This window comes from Lepidochelys kempii, chromosome 11 (assembly GCF_965140285.1).
Source record: "Lepidochelys kempii isolate rLepKem1 chromosome 11, rLepKem1.hap1, whole genome shotgun sequence".
Lineage (NCBI taxonomy): Eukaryota > Metazoa > Chordata > Testudines > Cheloniidae > Lepidochelys > Lepidochelys kempii.
In genome coordinates, this window is record NC_136390.1 from 4,454,850 (window position 1) to 4,476,157 (window position 21,308).

General features: G+C 46.4%; 1 protein-coding gene across 1 annotated transcript in view; it reads left to right on the top strand.

The window, feature by feature from the left end:
- Nucleotides 1-18,844: 18,844 nt before the first annotated feature.
- Nucleotides 18,845-21,308, top strand: part of MARCHF4 (membrane associated ring-CH-type finger 4) — a 158,552-nt gene continuing 156,088 nt past the window's right edge. The window contains exon 1 of the mRNA XM_073305012.2: nt 18,845-19,437. Coding sequence (XP_073161113.1) covers nt 18,958-19,437 — 480 coding nt within the window. The 5' untranslated portion in view covers nt 18,845-18,957. The remainder of the gene's footprint in view (nt 19,438-21,308) is intronic.

Sequence of the window (21,308 nt, forward strand, 5' to 3'; positions counted from 1 at the left end):
AGCTGATGAACTTCTAAGAAACAAAGATCCTGTTTTCACACAACCATCTCTACTAATAAAAGAGAAGGAAGAAACAGAATGATAGTATCAAACTATACACATGATGCGTCCTCACTCAACTCCATCTTCAAAGATGGCATGGTACAGAAGCAGAGGTCTGGGTGCCAGGCAAAATGGGTTCTAATCCTGGTTTTGTCACTGTTGCCTTTGCCACAAGTTGCTTGTTTGGACTGACTCACTGTTGCCTTTGGACAAGTGATTCTTCTCCACCCTTGTAAAGTGCTTTGAGATCTTTAGATGACACATCCAGTCCGGGTAGGTAGATACTTCAGTGGAAGTTCCTGTGTGAGCATGAGACCTGAAGAACAGAGTTCCTATGTAAGGGTTTTGTGATTTTGATGAATATCTGAAAAAGTAATGGACTCCCAGGTTAAAGTTCTGCCTCCCCCGGTCTTTTCTGAATGGGTTCAGATGTTCATCTTTGAATGAAGATCCAGGGATCTGAACCTAAAGGGAAAATCTCATTAATAATACAGAACTGAGGGAGGAGATCACAGCTAGCCCAGTGCCACAGTGACCTGAGTCTGATCTAAGCTAAAAGCCAATAGGAAGAACACTCACCTTTAATGGCATACAAGAGCTCCTTGTGTGAAATCCACAGCTCTGTGGTGAAAAATAAATGCTGTTACCTTGACAGTGTCCTTTCTGGAGTAATGTAGGACCTGCTCCTGAGTGGTGCTGAGAACCCTCAATTCAATGGGCCAAGTTCAGTTTTCCACCCTGTGTAAAATGTAATTATAAAAACCCCTTAACTACATAAATCTTATTCTAAACCAATTCATTATCTGGACAGGAAATTATATATGCTTTTGAAATCTCCCTTTAATTAACATAGGTCCATTAGTAAACAGTCAATCTAGCGCAGTGATACCCAGACCGCAAAAGTTCAGGAGCCAAATTAGTGATCAACATTACCTGAAAGAGTCACAATAGTGTGAATTAATTGTTTCATTTACTCATATATATTAGGGCTGTCAATTAATCACAGTTAACGCAAGCGATTAATGCAAAACAAATTAACTAGATTTAAAAAAAGCTTTGATTAATTGCAGTTTTAATTGCACTGTTAAGCAATAATAAAATACCAATTTAAAGTTATTATAAATATTTTGGGATGTTTTTCTACATTTTCAAACACATTGATTTCAATTACAACATGGAATACAAAATGCACAGTGCTCACTTTATATTATTTTTGATTACGGATATGTGCACTGTAAAAAAGATAAACAAAAGAAATAGTATTTTTCAAGTCACCTCATACAAGTACGGTAGTGTAATCTCTATTGCGAAAGTGCAACTTATAAATGTAGAGGGTTTTTTTTTACATAACTGCACTCAAAAACAAAACAATGTAAAACTTTAGCGGCTACAAGTCCACTCAGTCCTACTTCTTGTTCAGCCAATCACTAAGACAAAGAAGTTTGTTTATATTCACAGGAGATAACGCTACTCGCTTCTGATTTACAATATCATCTGAAAGTGAGAACAGATGTTTGCATGACACTGTTGTAGCTGGCATCGCAAGGTATTTAAGTGCCAGATATGCTAAACATTTGTATGCACCTTCAAGTTTCTGCCAACATTCTAGAGGACATGCTTCCACGCTGGATTTAAATTTGTATTCTATTATTGTTTTATTGTGCAATTAAAACGGTTAATTGCGACTTCTTAAAAAATCTCATGTTTCATTGTGATTATTTTTCTAATTGTTTGACAGTCCTAACATATTAGAATTCTCACAGCAAAACGACTGACCAAGTATTCTAAAATTGGTTAATAACATAGTAAAAGCATCCTGATTGGTCAATAATTAAATCACACACAGTGTTTTTATATCATGTGATGCAAAGAGCTGCAGTAGACACAGTAAGGAGCCACTTGCAGCTCACATGTCTCAATTTCAATCAACGATTTCCATCCCACCATCAACCTCAGCCTGGACCAGTCCACAGAAGAGATCCACTTCCTGGACACTACGGTGCTAATAAGCGATGGTCACATAAACACCACCCTATACCGGAAACCTACTGACCGCTATTCCTACCTACATGCCTCCAGCTTTCATCCAGACCACACCACATGATCCATTGTCTACAGCCAAGCTCTGCGATACAACCGCATTTGCTCCAACCCCTCAGACAGAGACAAACACCTACAAGATCCCTATCAAGCGTTCTTACAACTACAATACCCACCTGCTGAAGAGAAGAAACAGATTGACAGAACCAGAAAAGTACCCAGAAGTTACCTACTACAGGACAGGCCCAACAAAGAAAATAACAGAACACCACTAGCAGTCACCTTCAGCCCCTAACTAAAACCTCTCCAACGCATCATCAAGGATCTACAACCTATCCTGAAGGACGACCCATCACTCTCACAGATATTGGGAGACAGGCCAGTCCTTGCTTACAGACAGCCCCCCAACCTGAAGCAAACACTCACCAGCAACCACATACCACACAACAGAACCACTAACCCAGGAACCTATCCTTGCAACAAAGCCCGTTGCCAACTGTGTCCACATATCTATTCAGGGGACACCAGCATAGGGCCTAATCACATCAGCCACACTATCAGAGGCTCATTCACCTGCACATCTACCAATGTGATATATGCCATCATGTGCCAGCAATGCCCCTCTGCCATGTACATTGGCCAAACTGGACAGTCTCTACGTAAAAGACTAAATGGACACAAATCAGATGTCAAGAATTATAACATTCAAAAACCAGTCGGAGAACACTTCAATCTCTTTGGTCACTCGATTACAGACCTAAAAGTGGCAATTCTTCAACAAAAAAATTTCAAAAACAGACTCCAACAAGAGACTGCTGAATTGGAATTAATTTGCAAACTGGATACAATTAACTTAGGCTTTGAATAAAGACTGGGAGTGGATGTGTCATCACACAAAGTAAAACTATTTCCCCATGTTTATTCTCCCCCCCCCTCCCAGTTCCTCACACGTTCTTGTCAACTGCTGGAAATGGCCCACTTTGATTATCACTTCAAAAGGCTCCCCCCCCCCCCGCCCTCCCCGCTCTCCTGCTGGTAATCACCTTACCTGATCACTCACCTTACCTGATCACTCTTGTTACAGTCTGTATGGTAACACCCATTGTTTCATGTTCTCTGTGTATATAAAATCTCCCCACTGTATTTTCCACTACATGCATCCAATGAAGTGAGCTGTAGCTCACGAAAGTTTATGCTCAAATAAATGTGTTAGTCTCTAAGGTGCCACAAGTCCTCCTTTTCTTTTTGCAGATACAGACTAACACGGCTGCTACTCTGAAATCTGAGTGAGTATCACTGATCTAGGGCATTACTTGGAGGCAAGAGAGTCTCCTCCCTCACATGTTTCTAAGGCACTACCGGTTTGCATCATGGTGGTTCTTGTCCTCTTTTGACTGTAGTACTTCTGACACATGCCAGATTGATGCCCCTAACAGAGCCCCACTGAAAGACAGCCCAGCCCTTGTCAATACAAGCTTTCCCCAACAATGTGCCCCAGTGAGACCACCAGCATCTCAAGGGTCAAAAATCTCTTCTAATTGAAACTGGTGTATATCCACTAACACGTCCCACTCACTGTGCTTGCATTTCTTTTTTGCTGTCGTTTCCAGCAGCACTCTTTATGGCAACACTGCATTTAAATTCACTCTATCCTCTTCCTCCCTATCTTGTCTTTCTGGTATGAACCCTGGGCTCATTCCTCAGCAGACATAACATTTGTCCTCATGCTAAGGTGCACAGAGAAATAATCAGAAGGACCGATACATGTTAGTTTAAAATGACCTCTCATTTGTTGACTAGCATTCTATACATCTCTGATGTGCAATTATAACACCTACAAAGAAAAGGGCTTGAGACAACTGGTTATCTTGATACCCTAGCCATCATCAGCCTGTTAGCTCAACATTTTGTACCCCATGTTTAAAAACAGGTTTTATCAGTAGGATTTACCAAGCAATCCTGCTGCATGAATTATGGGTAGCCAACACGTGTGAGCATACATGTCCCTGAGGATGTTACCCATTTGTGTAGACTGAGGATTCCCCCATTGTACGTGCCTTCCCATCACCCTCAAATGCACTGCATTATATCAATCTTTCCCCTTAATGCTCCAGATGAAGTCACTTGAGTGACATGACATGCTCTTCCCTCTTAGTGCCGGGGACTGAGAGCTCTGCCCCCACAGAGCTTCCTGCCTCTGCCAGCCTGGAGAGCTCATCTATTGTTGTGATGAAACTAACGAGATTATCTGGCTTGTAAATAACAGCTCTGCACTTACTGCATTTATGCAAAGTGTGCATGTTTGTTTGCCATTCCAGCAATGAGATGCCGTAGCTCAGGAGGTTATCTGGGCAGGCCAAGATGCAAAATCCTGGTATCTGGATTTGCAAGGCTTTTGGGAAACAGCATCAGACATTCTAGTGGTCCATGTCCAGGCTCTTCTCCCTCCATTGTGCAATAATAGTGTCATAATGCAGAGGGATGATTTCATGCTTCCCCTTTGCGCATAAGCACATTCCAGAAAACTAGTGGACAGAGGGGGAATGCGGGGTGTACGTTTTCCACCTTGATTCTGGTAACCCAAAATACCTTGGGGAACCTCTGCAAGAGGATACACAGGGGGCATTGCTGAGTGGGGTTTAGATAGCAGGTGGTGTGGTCTGCTAATGGATTGATGCCCCTTTTGGCCCCAGAAATTAGCTAATATCTGAGGCCTTGCCACATTGTTTCTATTAAGAGGAGAAATTGATGATCAAGTAGAGTAGGGGCGCTGGGGGACAAGAGCCGAGGAAGCGTTGTTCTAGCTCAGCCATAAAAAGAAACTGCAGAACTGGAATTAATTTGCAAACTGGACACCATCAAATTGGGCCTGAATAAAGTCTGGGAGTGGATGGGTCACTACAGAAAGTGATTTTCCATCTGCTGATACTCACCCCTTCTTGTCAACTGTTGAGAATAGGCCACTTCCACCTTAATTGAATTGGCTTGTTAGCACTGACCCCCCTCACTTGGTAAGGCAACTCCCATCTTTTCATGTGCTATTATATATATTCTGCTTACTGTATTTTTCACTCCACAGCATCTGATGAAGTGGGTTTTAGCCCACGAAAGCTTATACCCAAATAAATTGGTTAGTCTCTAAGGTGCCACAAGGACTCCTCGTTGTTTTAGCCTAGGCTCTGACACCCTGAGCAGTGGTGCTGGAACTAGGGGTATGGCTGCACCTCTTGGCTTGAAGTAGTAACACCAAATATACAATTTCCATCATCAGCACCCCCACTATAAAAATGGTTCCAGCACCCTTGGCCCTCAGCAGGCCAGAGTAATAAGTAATTAAGCAGTCTTTAGTCTAGCCTCCTGGCCAAGGCAGACAGCAAATACAGTCTAGGGGCTTGCAGGCTTCTGGCTGGGGCAAGCCACAAACAAGGCACAGGCCTCCCAGTCTAGTGGGATTAGGCCACCACCTGAGGGGTGGGGTTGGTGGCAGGGGGACCCAAGTCCCCCCTACTCCATTGGGTCCCAGCCCAGGGCCCTAACAGTGTTGGGGGATCCTGCCACTGGGTCAGCAGGGATCTTGCCAAAGCACACTGACTCATACTGCAACCACATAACCTGACTAATATCTGGTTCCCCGGACTACTTCCTACCCCAATCCACTGGTGTAGCTCCATAGTTTGCAGGTCCTCAGTCTCCTCCAGATAAGTGGCAGATGACATTCCCAGCAGCTCCTCTCCACTCTCAGTCTCCTCCTCCAGGGGCAAGGCGCTACACAGCTCAAGGTCTGGTCCAGAATCTTGCAGCAGGCTAGAGACATCTGTCTCCTTTGCTGGCTCTGGCCCAGCTGAGCTGAAGGGCCCTCCTTTTATACTTCCTGTCCCTCCCCTCTGCTTCTGGAGTGGGGGCGGGGTTGGCTTGACTCCGCCCACCAGGAAGAGGGTAGGGGTCCCTCCGGATCAGGCTCAGGGGGAGGCCATTCTGCCTCACTACAATCTGACTAAAACAGGCTAAAAATGCAGTATGTGCAATTAGAGCCCTGGATCAAACTTGACCTTACTCAGGACAGCACAACCATGTCTATAATGCTCAGGAAATACCTAAGGGCTCAGCCTGTTATTTCTCTAATGTCTAAACTCCAGGCCCCTCTAGGGTCTGCATTTCAAGATGATTACTGCACTTCTTGAGTAGTTAGAACTGCTTGGCCTTTGGCCTGGTGCCTTCTAAAGCTACTCAAGGTTCGTTATAATCCCCCTAAAATACACAACCTGTCATGTCTGATTGCTTAATTAAAGTCACAGATCTGCCCAGAGTCACCCATCGTTTTCAAAATTTCTAGGCAGATATTGGCTCAGGGCTTGAAAGCAGAAAACTCCATGCTTTGGAATGCTGGTTCTAGTAGTGGCATGCACTCAGCTTGCAGTTTTGAATTTTAAATAAGAAGAAGAAAGGGAGGAAGTTGTCCCTAGGACACCCGTACAGAGAATAGCAAATGGGTTATAGCGGGAAAAGGAACTTGGGTTCTTTTCAGGATCGTTAGTTATATAAATACAGTGAGATCGAGAGTGTTATTATCCATTGCGGGACTTGATGATAAAAGTATTTGCACATTTTTAACACCCCTTACCCTCTGCCCAAACAGAAAGTGAGTGCCCGGCATCAGCCTAAAGCGGGCTGTGCTACCTAATGCTAACAGCATGGAACAGAAGTAAGAGCAATGCATACTTGGGAACACTAGAGAGAGTTCGGGGGAGGTGTCAGGAAGAAAAATTGCAAAAGCTGCCACCATCTTGCGGTGGGGGAGGTTGAGGTTGGATATTAGGAAAAACTTTTTCACTAGGAGGGTGGTGAAACACTGGAATGCGTTACCTAGGGAGGTGGTGGAATCTCCTTCCTTAGATATTTTTAAGGTCAGGCTTGACAAAGCCCTGGCTGGGATGATTTAATTGGGGATTGGTCCTGCTTTGAGCAGGGGGTTGGATTAGATGACCTCCTGAGGTCCCTCCCAACCCTGATATTCTATGAGTCTATGATCTTGCCTGACCAAGGAATCCATGGAAACTTGCTAATGGCTTACTCACCACAGTCTAAATGCAACACAGGCGCCATGCAAACAGCATTAGAAATTAACTGAAGGGTCTGTTGAGAAGATCACTTCAATCAATAGACAGGTTATTGTTAGGATTCTCTGAGCCAGTGCATCCTCTAGCCACCCCGAGCTAGCAGCATCATTCCCCTCAGGAGCTGTTCAGCCTCATGGACAGAACCCACCATAAACCCTGGCTGGAGCTGTCCACTGGCTTCGCCAGCAAGCGTATGTTAATTATATCAATATTATCTCCATTCAGGAAGAGATACGGGAAGCCTTGCTGTGCCGTGCACTCACAGGGGTACTTAGCTGATGAGCAGCTCCTGATTGTTCAGAGTGCAGAAGGAAACTTCAGCGATGGTTTGCCAGGGGGATGTGGCCAACAAGGCAATCAAAACTGCCGCTGCACCATTAAGGAGCCTGAAGCAGAATAGGAAGCGCTGTGCTTCTATTGACTGAGGAGGTGGGTGGCAAAATGGGTTTAGGTGACTGTTTACTTTCTAAGTGATGGAGAACACAAAGGGGGGTTTCAATGGCTGCTTTCTGGCTGTCTGATGCTAGCTGCCCAGGAAGCATTTTCTCTCTCTGTCTCTCTCTCTTTCTCTCTCTCTCTCTCTCTCACACACACACACTCACACACTTGAATTGGTTGTGTTTCAATCAGTTTGCTGCTGTTCATTCATTCATTCATTCATTCTAATAACTCTTATTATTTTTTCCCATTTGAATTGTGTCTCTGACCTGCCAGTGTTTAAACAGCTTTTCGATACCGAGCACTCCAGTACATACAGATGGGTGCAGTACAAATAGACAGAGAGCTTATAGTGAGGGTTTACTTGTGAATTTTGGTCAAACCTCTCTCTCCTTCCCTGCTGTTTTCTCTGCCGAAGGCTGGCCCCTTTGCAGGGAGGTTTTGCAGGGAGGCTGCTGTTGCTAATGTATAAGGTGCTGAGGCTAATCCCAGTTTGCACTGTGATAGAGAATAAGGGATGGGCCTTTGGCTACTGAAAAAACAAGTTACTAGTCCAGATGATTCCCTCCAACTCCACAGAAGCTCCTGAGCACACAGCATGGTTCTTCAGGCTGTGTGCTTGATCCAGGATGTGGCCCAAAGCAGCGTGGAATTTCTCTGCTCCACTGTTCTCTGATCAGGGTTTTTGAAGACCCTGGCATGTAATTGAATGGTAGCAGACCAGTTTCCTCTGCACCCCCACTATCTTCCTCATCCCCCTAATCAGAAGATTAGTCAATTGTCTCAAGGTCTCTAAAGGCCCCCTTACCAAAGTATGTCTGTAAAGAGGATAAAAAGCTTAATAGTGCTAATAAGGATTATTATTATTATTAGTTTTATCAATAATAGTTAAGGGGGAGAAAGATTATCACATCAGCATATTGGCTTAATTTGGGAGGGGGGGGAAGAAAATCTAACAAACTCTTTCATTAAAAAGAATTAATTGCACAGCAAGTTCTGAAGACCCCAAAATCTCATGTTTATGCCTCTAACACGCGTAATCCCTTATAGTCTACGTATCTAGTGGTTAGAGCAAGGGACGAGGCATCGGGACCCCTGAAGGCAGGTCCTCTCACTGCAGGACGAATGGCGCCCATTGATTTTGTGTGCTGTAACATGCAGGGAGGGAGCCAAGGCTGTATTCCTGACTGCCACTGACTGACTCTTTACTTTTTGGAAGGTTTCAGAGTAACAGCCGTGTTAGTCTGTATTCGCAAAAAGAAAAGGAGGACTTGTGGCACCTTAGAGACTAACCAATTTATTTGAGCATGAGCTTTCGTGAGCTACAGCTCACTTCATCGGATGCATACTGTGGAAAATACAGAAGATGTTTTTATACACACAGACCATGAAAAAATGGGTGTTTATCACTAGAAAAAGGTTTTCTCTCCCCCCACCCCACTCTCCTGCTGGTAATAGCTTATCTAAAGTGATCAGTCTCCTTACAATGACAGGTTTCAGAGTAACAGCCGTGTTAGTCTGTATTTGCAAAAAGAAAAGGAGGACTTGCAGCACCCTAGAGACCAACCAATCCATTTGAGCATAAGCCTTCGTGAGCTCCGAGGAAGTGAGCTGTAGCTCATGAAAGCTTATGCTCAAACAAACTGGCTAGTCTCCAAGGTGCCACTACTCGCGGAAGCTACTAGATCGCATGCCCTGGTTCTCATGGGTGACTTTAATTTTCCTGATATCTACTGGGAGTGCAATACAGCGGTGCATAGACAATCCAGGAAGTTTTTGGAAAGCGTAGGGGACAATTTCCTGGTGCAAGTGCTAGAGGAGCCAACTGGGGGGGAGCTTTTCTTGACCTGCTGCTCACAAACCGGGAAGAATTAGTAGGGGAAGCAAAAGTGGATGGGAATCTGGGAGGCAGTGACCATGAGTTGGTTGAGTTCAGGATCCTGACACAGGAAGAAAGGTAAGCAGCAGGATACGGACCCTGGACTTCAGGAAAGCAGACTTCGACTCCCTCAGGGAACGGATGGGTAGGATCCCCTGGGGGACTAACTTGAAGGGGAAAGGAGTCCAGGAGAGCTGGCTGTATTTCAAAGAATCCCTGTTGAGGTTACAGGGACAAACCATCCCGATGTGTCGAAAGAATAGTAAATATGGCAGGCAACCAGCTTGGCTTAACGGTGAAATCCTAGCAGATCTTAAGCATAAAAAAGAAGCTTACAAGAAGTGGAAGCTTGGACATATGACCAGGGAAGAATATAAAAATATTGCTCGGGCATGTAGGAATGATATCAGGAGGGCCAAATCGCACCTGGAGCTGCAGCTAGCGAGACATGTTAAGAGTAACAAGAAGGGTTTCTTCAGGTATGTTGGCAACAAGAAGAAAGCCAAGGAAAGTGTGGGCCCCTTACTGAATGAGGGAGGCAACCTAGTGACAGAGGATGTGGAAAAAGCTAATGTACTCAATGCTTTTTTTGCCTCTGTCTTCACTAACAAGGTCAGCTCCCAGACTACTGCACTGGGAAGCACAGTATGGGGAAGAGATGGCCAGCCCTCTGTGTAGAAAGAGGTGGTTAGGGACTATTTAGAAAAGCTGGACGTGCACAAGTCCATGGGGCCGGATGAGTTGCATCCGAGAGTGCTAAAGGAATTGGCGGCTGTGATTGCAGAGCCATTGGCCATTATCTTTGAAAACTCGTGGCGAACCGGGGAAGTCCCGGATGACTGGAAAAAGGCTAATGTAGTGCCAATCTTTAAAAAAGGGAAGAAGGAGGATCCTGGGAACTACAGGCCAGTCAGCCTCACTTCAGTCCCCAGAAAAATCATGGAGCAGGTCCTCAAAGAATCAATCCTGAAGCATTTACATGAGAGGAAAGTGATCAGGAACAGTCAGCATGGATTCACCAAGGTAAGGTCATGCCTGACTAATCTAATCGCCTTCTATGATGAGATTACTGGTTCTGTGGATGAAGGGAAAGCAGTGGATGTATTGTATCTTGACTTTAGCAAAGCTTTTGACATGGTCTCCCACAGTATTCTTGTCAGCAAGTTAAGGAAGTATGGGCTGGATGAATGCACTATAAGGTGGGTAGAAAGATGGCTAGATTGTTGGGCTCAACGGGTAGTGATCAATGGCTCCATGTCTAGTTGGCAGCCGGTGTCAAGTGGAGTGCCCCAGGTGTCGGTCCTGGGGCTGGTTTTGTTCAATATCTTCATAAATGATCTGGAGGATGGTGTGGATTGCACTCTCAGCAAATTTGCGGATGATACTAAACTAGGAGGAGTGGTAGATACACTGGAGGGCAGGGATAGGATACAGAGGAACCTAGACAAATTGGAGGATTGGGCCAAAAGAAATCTGATGAGGTTCAATAAGGATAAGTGCAGGGTCCTGCACTTAGGACGGAAGAACCCAAGGCACAGCTACAGACTAGGGACTGAATGGCTAGGCAGCAGTTCTGCGGAAAAGGACCTAGGGGTGACAGTGGATGAGAAGCTGGATATGAGTCGACAGTGTGCCCTTGTTGCCAAGAAGGCCAATGGCATTTTGGGGTGTATAAGTAGGGGCATAGCGAGCAGATCGAGGGACGTGATCGTTCCCCTCTATTCGACATTGGGGAGGCCTCATCTGGAGTACTGTGTCCAGTTTTGGGCCCCACACTACAAGAAGGATGTGGATAAATTGGAAAGAGTCCAGCGAAGGGCAACAAAAATGATTGGGGGTCTGGAACACATGACTTATGAGGAGAGGCTGAGGGAACTGGGATTGTTTAGTCTGCGGAAGAGAAGAATGAGGGGGGATTTGATAGCTGCTTTCAACTACCTGAGAGGTGGTTCCAGAGAGGATGTTTCTAGACTATTCTCAGTGGTGGAAGAGGACAGGAAAAGGAGTAATGGTCTCAAGTTGCAGTGGGGGAGGTTTAGGTTGGATATTAGGAAAAACTTTTTCACTAGGAGGGTGGTGAAACACTGGAATGTGTTACCTAGGGAGGTGGTGGAATCTCCTTCCTTAGAAGTTTTTAAGGTCAGGCTTGACAAAGCCCTGGCTGGGATGATTTAATTGGGCATGGGTCCTGCTTTTGAGCAGGGAGTTGGACTAGATGACCTACTGAGCTCCCTTCCAACCCTGATATTCTATGATTCTATGATACTCCCTTTTGGGGGTGGTGGGGTGGGGAGAAAACCTGGATTTGTGCTGGAAATGGCCCACCTTGATTATCATACACATTGTAAGGAGAAAGGGAGTACTTGTGGCACCTTGGAGACTAGCCGGTTTGTTTGAGCATAAGCTTTCGTGAGCTACAGCTCACTTCATCGGAGCTCACGAAGGCTTATGCTCAAATGGATTGGTTGGTCTCTAGGATGCGGCAAGTCCTCCTTTTCTTTTTGTGAACACAGACTAACATGGCTGTTACTCTGAAACCTGTCATTGTAAGGAGAGTGACCACTTTAGATAAGCTGTTACCAGCAGGAGAGTGGGGTGGGGGGAGAGAAAACCTTTTGTAGTGATAAACACCCATTTTTTCATGGTCTGTGTGTATAAAAACATCTTCTGTATTTTCCACAGTATGCATCCGATGAAGTGAGCTGTAGCTCACGAAAGCTTATGCTCAAATAAATTGGTTAGTCGCTAAGGTGCCACAAGTACTCCTTTTCTTTTTACTTTTTGGAAGTAATTTAGCCCACCAGTTTCAAATCTGAGTACCCTAAGTTAGGTCACTAAATCCATATTTAGGAACTGAAACAGTGTTTGAAACTGTTGGTCTTAACCTCTGTAGCAGGGTGGCCACTTACTGAGCACCCTTTCATGGTCAGATGTTGCCTTGCAGGCACCCCATAAGCCCCCTCATAAACATGCCAGACAGTCTCTGTTGTCGCTCACAGCACCCTTTCTAGGACTGGTTTAGTATCAAATAAAGTTCACACAGTCCTTAAAGTCCTTACTCAAAAATAATCCAAACAGTCCTCAAAAAGGCCCCAACACAAAGCCCTAAATCATAACTCAACAGTTCATAGTTAGCTTTGGTTCTTTTGCCACACCCAGACCTCTTCCTCTGTCAGTGTATTGCACCTGGAGCTGCCAGTCCCAGACCTTTCTGACTGGAGCTCTGGCCCTGACTTTCTTCTCCTTCAGAGTCTCCCTTGTTCTGAGACAGAAAACAGCCTATATACTGCCCTCCTCCAGAGAGCTCCTCCCCATTGGCTGGAAGAGATGGGAGCCCCACTCCACCCTACACAACAATGCTCCTGACCCCGGGCCTTAAAGAAACAGTGACTTGGATTTCCCCCCCGCACCTCATCCAACTCCTAATTACCTGGGCCCCTTCCTCTTTTCTGCTACAAGGCCATTTTCTAGGCCTTTGTTCATTCCAACACCTGAAATGGGGTTTTCTGGTCCCCTTTATTCTTCAAGGGCCAGTATACCCTGTTACAGCCCCTTTTCTCCCCATTTGTAAACCAGTGACAGTAACACATGTCTGTCTTTGTAAAGCATTCCGAGAGCCTCAGATCTATTATGGTTTTATTTATTTCCTCACGTTTATAAAAATATCTATGGGCAGCCGACCTGTGCTCCAGCTGCCTAGCCCGTACATTAAAATGCACAATATAATATAAAGGACTGCCCATAAGTGCTCCCTCTGGAAAAACCTGAGGAGGGAAAAAGATGATAGCCACATTATTATTACAAGGTGGTTGGGTTTGTTTCAATTCTATTATTGGTGGAGGCATTCTGAAAATATTGGTGACATTAAAACAATTGAATAGGGCAGTAAAGGGAAGGAGATGGAGAGTCATTCTGGAGAAGCCAACCTCTCACCAGTCCGTCTGGAGCTCGGAAAGTCTCTAAAAAGCTCTTTACATTATTTTTATCCAATGACCCTAATAGAATAGGAGGATTTGAAATTCACAGAAGCCTTAATCTACTTTTGGAGGTCCTAGAAGGGCAATTTGTTCCGTTGTAAAAGACTCGCTTTTGAAAGGCATGGCAGACGGCAGTGATGAATGCTTTAACTTTACAGCATTTTGATGTGTCATTTATTTGCTGTAAATTAATTGCATCTGCTGTTTTCATTTTGCTGTGGTGAATAATCGGTGTTGCTCTATTCTTAATTAGATAACACTATCGGATCTTCTACGGATTGTGGTGCTACCATTTACTCATTTATTATACTTATTCCAAAGAAGGCAATCTCAGAACCCTCTCCAGGACCCAGTATAACCTTTGAGTGACGTTGGTATTCTTTTCCTATCAGTTGTAGGTATTGAAACCCTGTTGATGGCGGGATTTTAATGCAAGGAGTGGCTAGAGGATCTGCCTAGGATTACCAAAGGTTTCACAAGCCTTGAAATCGCAATAAAGTAGTAATTTTTTCCCTTCTTTTTTGGTTTGATGATACCTTGTTGGGTAGTGTGACAAAGTTCCTCCTCTACCTTGGAGGGTCTTGCACTTATTGGCGGATTTGCTCGCCTTGGAGCTTCACGGCAGCCCACAGTTTGGCTGTTTTCGTGAACCCACAGTCTAGGTCAACTCCTCCTGTGTCTGACCAGGAGTTGGGAGGTTTGGGGGGAACCTGGGCCCACCCTCTACTCCAGGTTCCAGCCCAGGGCCCTGTGGAATGCAGCTGTCTAGAGTGCCTCCTGGAACAGCTGTGTGACAGCTACAACTCCCTGGGCTACTTCCCCATGGCCTCCTCCAACACCTTCTTTATCCTCACCACAGGACCTTCCTCCTGGTGTCTGATAATGCTTGTACTCCTCAGTCCTCCAACAGTCCACGTTCTCACTCTCAGCTCCTAGCGCCTCTTGCTCCCAGCTCCTTACACGCGCACCACAAACTGAAGTGAGCTCTTTTTTAAACCCAGGTGCCCTGATTAGCCTGCCTTAATTGATTCTAGCAGCTTCTTGATTGGCTGCAGGTGTTCTAATCAGCCTGTCTGTTTTAATTGTCTCCAGAAGGTTCCTTATTGTTCTGGAAACTTCCCTGTTACCTTACCGAGAGAAAAGGGACCTACTTAACCTGGGGCTAATATATTTGCCTTCTATTACTCTCCTGTAGCCATCCGGCCCAACCCTGTCACTGTAGGTAGAGGAACCAAATTGGGCGGGGGGAGGGGGCGGAGATATCAAAACTGCCAGACACTGGTTCAAATCCAGCCATCATCTGTAGTCATCAAAAGTCATTGATGACTACATCAACAGCTGCTCAGTGGCCTCTGAAATGAGTCAGTCCATTGACTGCAATGGGATTGTGAAGATTGTATATCTGTAAATCATGCAAGAATTTGATCCTTCTTGTCCACATCAAAACTGGTACCTTTGTTCATGGCTTCAGCAGTGAAGACAAAGACTGAATCTAAAAGGATTGCTGCCTTTCCTCTCCTCTTTATAGGTGGTCTCTCCATATCTAGGTGGAGGCCCATTGATGGGAGAACATGGCTTACAATGATCACTGCTGATGTAATTGACACACTTGGAAGGTGGATAGCTAATGGACTTCAGTGTCTATTGCTGTCAAGCCAGCTGATGAGTGGGCACAGCAACCTTATCCAGAGTTTTCAAAGCAGATGAAGCAGGGACTACAAAGCTACCCTGTGTATTGCCCATGTTGTCAATTATCTTCAGAAAATACCTGATAGAATGATGAGTTCAAATGTATTTACTCTGCACCAGAATCTGTGCTTTATAATAAAGGATACTTAAATAACAACACACTTGAAAAGAATAAATTTATTAATGAGCAAACCGTCCTGGCATGAAATTAAAAATATTGATGATCATACCTGGTAAACCATGAAATCCTCTGCAACTAATTAATCTGCTAGGGAAAAGTTCATCAGTGGAATTTTTTCATCTTGAAATTCTCTAAAGTAAATAACTGCTACAGAATAAATCTGTCACAGATAATATACATCTTGACTTCAACTGCACCTGAAAGTTTCCGCTCATTGTTTCATAGGTCCCATCACAGAATGAAATACTAGTCGGAAGTAAAACTAGACCAGACAAGATGGATTTCTTCACACCTTGAGGCATATGGTCTTCTAGTTATTTAATAACACTCTGATTCTACACTGTCTTCATTCATTCCTGTTTAGAAGGAATTAATTCTGTAGTTCCTGGTTTCTGAAAGGTGATCATACTTGTGTCACTAGTTGTTTTTGTTTTGTTTTTTGCAGGGTTCATGAAAGCCAGAGTTTAAAATGCTGTCACTTGGGATCTATGTATATACAGACACAAGCACACACAGACATATAAATGCAGACACACATAAAACATAAAAAGAAAAGGAGTACTTGTGGCACCTTAGAGACTAACCAATTTATTTGAGCATGAGCTTTCGTGAGCTACAGCTCACTTCATCGGATGCATACTGTGGAAACTGCAGCAGACTTTATATATACACAGAGAATATGAAACAATACCTCCTCCCACCCCACTGTCCTGCTGGTAATAGCTTATCTAAAGTGATCATCAGTTGGGCCATTTCCAGCACAAATCCAGGTTTTCTCACCCTCCACCCCCCCACACAAATTCACTGCAGGACAGTGGGGTGGGAATAGGTATTGTTTCATATTCTCTGTGTATATATAAAGCCTGCTGCAGTTTCCACGGCATGCATCCGATGAAGTGAGCTGTAGCTCACGAAAGCTCATGCTCAAATAAATGTGTGAGTCTCTAAGGTGCCACAAGTCCTCCTTTTCTTTGTGCGAATACAGACTAACACGGCTGTTACTCTGAAACCTGACATAAAACATAGGCACAGATAGACACGCAGAGATACATTAATGCACACACACATTCATTCAGACACACACACACATAGACAGACAGACATTCACACACGTTTGTACCCACATTCACACAGACACCCACACATTCATACATCCACACACATCCACACGCAGACATTCATGCACACACAGGTGTCCGTACATATACCCAGAGACATTCATGTATACACGCAGACGGTCGTACGCTTACACTCACAGACATTCATACCCACACGTTTCATACACAGACCCTCACACCCATATGCACACAGGCATGCATACACACGGGGCTGTTCAGACACACATACATTTGTACACAGCCACCCACACACTCATACACAGGCATTCACACAGACGTTCAGGACCCCCCCCCCCCGCCGACATTCAGCCACACACATTTGTACACCCCCACGCAGACGTCCCCCCCCCCCCCCCCACACACACACACAGGCGGCATGAAAACACCCAACCGAGACAGGTTCACAGACAGGCTGTATGCAAACGCTAACCCCACCATAACAACATCATACCTCCAGGAACGAATAATTTATCAGCCTGCAGCTCGGAGGCCAACGCAATAGGCGGTTGCACCCCCCCACCCCCCGCCCCGCGCCCCCCCGCAGCACAGTCCCTGTGTGTCTCTCTCCTCCCTCTCCCTTCCCTGGGCTGGTGGCGTCAGTCCCCCAGCTGCCTGACGTGCCCGGCCTGGGAGGGAGCTGTCCAGAGGCCCGTGGTGCTGAAACTGCCGCAGCACTGGCCAGCCCCTTTTCTCCTCCTCCTTCTCCTCCTCCTCCTCCTCCTCCTGCTGCTGCTCCAGGAGCTGTTGGGTTCCCAGACTCACTTTCCACCCAACCAACATCTTTTCGCCTCTTTTTCTTCCCAAATGGTCTACTGAAAGCGGTCGGCAACCTAGGCGGGGGGGGGGAGCCAAAGGCTGGGGCAGCCTGAATTCTTGCCTTTACTCCCCCCTTCCTCTTTCCTTTTTTCTTAATTTCCCCCCCCCAGGGGGGAGGGGAGGAGAGAGACCCACGTTACGCCCCCCTCCCCTCCTCAGAGCCCCCATTTGCCCTGCACACACGCCTCCTTCCCCATTGCATCCAAGGGAGGTAGCAACAGCAGCATCATCACTGCAAGCCGGATGGGAGAGCTGAGAGGAGGCTGATGAGAGAGGCAGTTCGCTGCTGCCAACACGGTAGGAGCTGCAGGCAAAATAACCCATGCGTCCCCGTGTGTCTGGCGCATTGTGTTTCATCAGAGGTTCTTAGACGGGGAGGAGATATATATATATATATATTTTTTTTGCCAGAGAGACTTGCCATGGTTGAATGTCAATGCCAGTGAGAGAGAGGACAACAGCCGGAGGAGGAGGAGAGAAGGGGAGGGAAATGAAGCTGGGCTTGGTGGCGGGGAAAAGGAAGGAGCCTTGCCCTGTACAGTCAAAGGAGATTCCTGCAGTTGCAGGGAGAATCGTCCCTGCCATCCTCCATGCAGGCTGTGCCGGCTGCCAATGCGTTTGATGACGTCCCTGTTTGGTGAAAGGGGAAAGGAGACGTGACCATGTAAGATCCACCTTTGCCTGGTCAATTACATGCAAAGACTAGATCCGATTTCTACGGGTTTTTAGTCCAGGGGAGTAACAGCTGGGCAAGTACTAAGCTCCCCCCTCCCTCGCCAATTGCCATATTTGTGAGTGCGGTCCAGACAGCGGCTGGAGTGGCGGAGGTAAAATAAAACACAACCAAATGCTTTGGGGGATAAACTCATTGGATGCTAATCGTGTCTCGCAGGACTTTTAATATTTATCATGAAACATTTTGAAAACAACAGCAACATTTGAATGAGCCGGTGAGGACAGTGTTTCAGACGTAGGGTGTTTTCACCCCCGTCCCCCCAAAATAATGTGAAGGACCTTTTGTCAGCGAAGGCAGTTTTGATCACGAGAAGAACAAAACCCAGTTTTGCATTTTATTAGCCGGCTGTGTCTCCCGTCTGATGCCACATCCTCTTGTACCATTTCAAATAACTCTGCTGCTAACAGTCAGAAGCAAAAGGAAATCCTTGACATGCCAAATACTGTTGCAAGAACCATATTTCCCTCCTTTCTCCACAGCCGCTGGAGAGACCCGACCCCGTTCGTTACAGGTGCAGGAGTTAAGACTTTCCAGGAGCCCCCGCGTTTCTCTGAACTCCCCTCCCCGGCCCCCGCGGAGGGTTTACTTCTAACACCGGATTATTTCGAAACAAACTTGTGGAATTTGTCCAGTTAAAAACAAACAAAAAAAGGCGGGGGGAGGGGAGGGGAGGGGCAGAGATCATTTTTTATCCTTATTAACGATCAGCGGGTTGCGGTGAATTTTAACCAGCTCTTCCTCCAGATCCATTTTTTTAATTATGATTATTAATAATAATTATTGTTTTTAAAGAAAGAAAAACGACCCAACATTTTGGGCTGGGGAGCGGGAAGGGAGACACCAGCCAAGCAGCCCCCCTGGCTCCTGGGCTCCCCCCGGCTGGCTCCTCTTTCCCGCCCGTCCCTGCCCGGACGGGGAAGGCTCATGTTCACACCAGCCGGCGTGCTCGGCTTCGGGGGCCGCCGCTGCGGATTGCGGAGCCCGAGCCAGATGTCGCGCCACCCGAGCCTCCTCAAGTGCCGCTGCCGCAGGCTGTTCAATGACCTGAAAGTCTTCCTGCTCCGGAGACCCCCCGCGCCCCCTCCGCCCTCGCCCCCGCTCCCCATGAACAGCGGAGCCCCCCGCCCCGGCGCGCCGGCGGCCGGCCGCAGCCCCCTGCCCGCGCTGCCGGGGGGCCGAGGGGGAGCCTGGAGGGCGCCGGCCGCCGGCGGGGGCGGCCCGGCCAGCCCGCCCGAGGAGGAGGGGAGCAGCCCGGCCGGCGAGCCCCCCACGTCCACCATGAGCAGCGCGTCCTCGGAGGACTTCTGCAAAGGGAAGGCGGAGGACAGGTACTCGCTGGGCAGCAGCCTGGACAGCGGCATGAGGACCCCGCTCTGCAGGATCTGCTTCCAGGGGCCCGAGCAGGTGAGCGAGCCTGGGTGGGGTGGGGGGGAGACAACTTCCCAGCCAGGCGCTGGGGCTGGAGTCCTGTGTGTGTGTGTGTCCCTGACCCCCCCCCCCCCCCCCAGCGCTCCTCGCTGCTCCCCGGTGAGCTGGGCTTGCTCTTTGGAGAAGGGTGGTGCGGATTTTCTCTTGGGCTGTGAGCCTGGGGCCAAGGGGGTGTTTTGGAAGCTGGAGCTGCTCTGCCTTGGAAGCTTTGTGCAGGCAGGGGAAAGGCGGAGACACACACTAGCCGCCACAGGCCAGTGTGCCCGCCGAGGGACTGCCCCATACACAGCTGCTCACCTGGAGAAACACAAAGGCACACCCAGAGACAGCGCACACATGCAAGGCCGCAGAACTCAGGGCCACAAACACAAACAGCCACACATGCCCACACCAACGCCCACCCAGAGGAGGCACCAAAAGACAGACATAACTCACAGCCCACTCTGCACAGACACGATACACAGACAGGCCCAGAGCCACGCTATGAAAAGACTTTGTTTTACTGCATGGACATAAGGGTGATACCTTGAAAAAGGTCTGGAAAAGGAGCGCAGCTTAACTCAGTCTAGGTCAGGTTCTCATTCACTGGATTTGGGGCCAGATGCAATTTTGAAGGTGGCAGCAATGGTCTTAGTGCTAATTATTTATGGTTTCTTTACTTGGTTTTTGAGGTGTGGCCCTGATACATACGTATCAACTTTGTTTAATGACACTGTGAACATTTAAAAACCTAGATGCTCAGATGTTGCATTTGAGTTATATCAGAATATCCCCAGGCATACTGGATAACTCTTTGATTTGTCTCTGGATTGGCAAGTGCTACTTTTGTTGATTTTGTGGTTTGCAGCTTGGCCTAGGACTTTTTAAAAGAGAAATGTCAGGTCTGGGGCCATGGCCTGAAGGCTTCCCTACAGAGTCAGAGAGAATATTTTATATATCGGGTAAAACTTTGAATGTCATGGCTTTATCTGTGCTAGAAGGATTGTGTATAATCAAAGTCTCACCTTAACTTCTCCTTAATTAAAGGTTTCAGAGTAGCAGCCGTGTTAGTCTGTATCCACAAAAAGAAAAGGAGGACTTGTTCCTCTCTAAGGTGCCACAAGTACTCCTTTTCTTTTTCCTTAATTAAAAATACCCTTCAACATTTGAAAGATGCCTGGATCTGTTTAATTACTCCACCACTATCTATAAATGGATAATGACTCAAAGAACACCCAGAGGAAAATTATAGGAAAAGATCTCCATTGCGTTAAATCCTATTAGGGTTTAACAGTCACTTCCAAGACTTAAAACTAAAAAAGCAAAGTTGACATTCATTACACAGGAGCAGTTTTAAGGGGCAGATGGTTAGAGAGCAATGACTTCCTAGAGATTCCTTAGTAGAGATGTCCTGAGCCATTTTATACTGCATGGCAGGAATTCTCAAACTTTTTTTGACAGTGTGGACGTCTTAATAAAGAGATTATTTGTCTGCCTGCGGACATCTCCCCCCTTCCCCCATTTGCAATCATATAAAATCCCTGGGGCAACAATAGCAATTGCTTATGAGGAAAAGTGACAGTAAGAAAGTATGAAATGCATTGTTAGCTTTTTAAAACACAATTTAGTGGCTGTAAATACACAGCAGGAATCAACACCACGTGACCAGCCAGCTCCCCGTGGAATGCTACCAAATAGTCTGCAGATTATCCTGCGCCCCCGCCCACAGTTTCAAAACCGCTATTGGTCAGGACTACGCTAAACTTTGAATAAAGCAATGGTGCGAGATTATACGTGCTAAGAGTGCGACCTAAAAACATTCCTTGGGACAGGTTAATAGTAGGCCAAAGAAGTTTCTCTCCACCAAA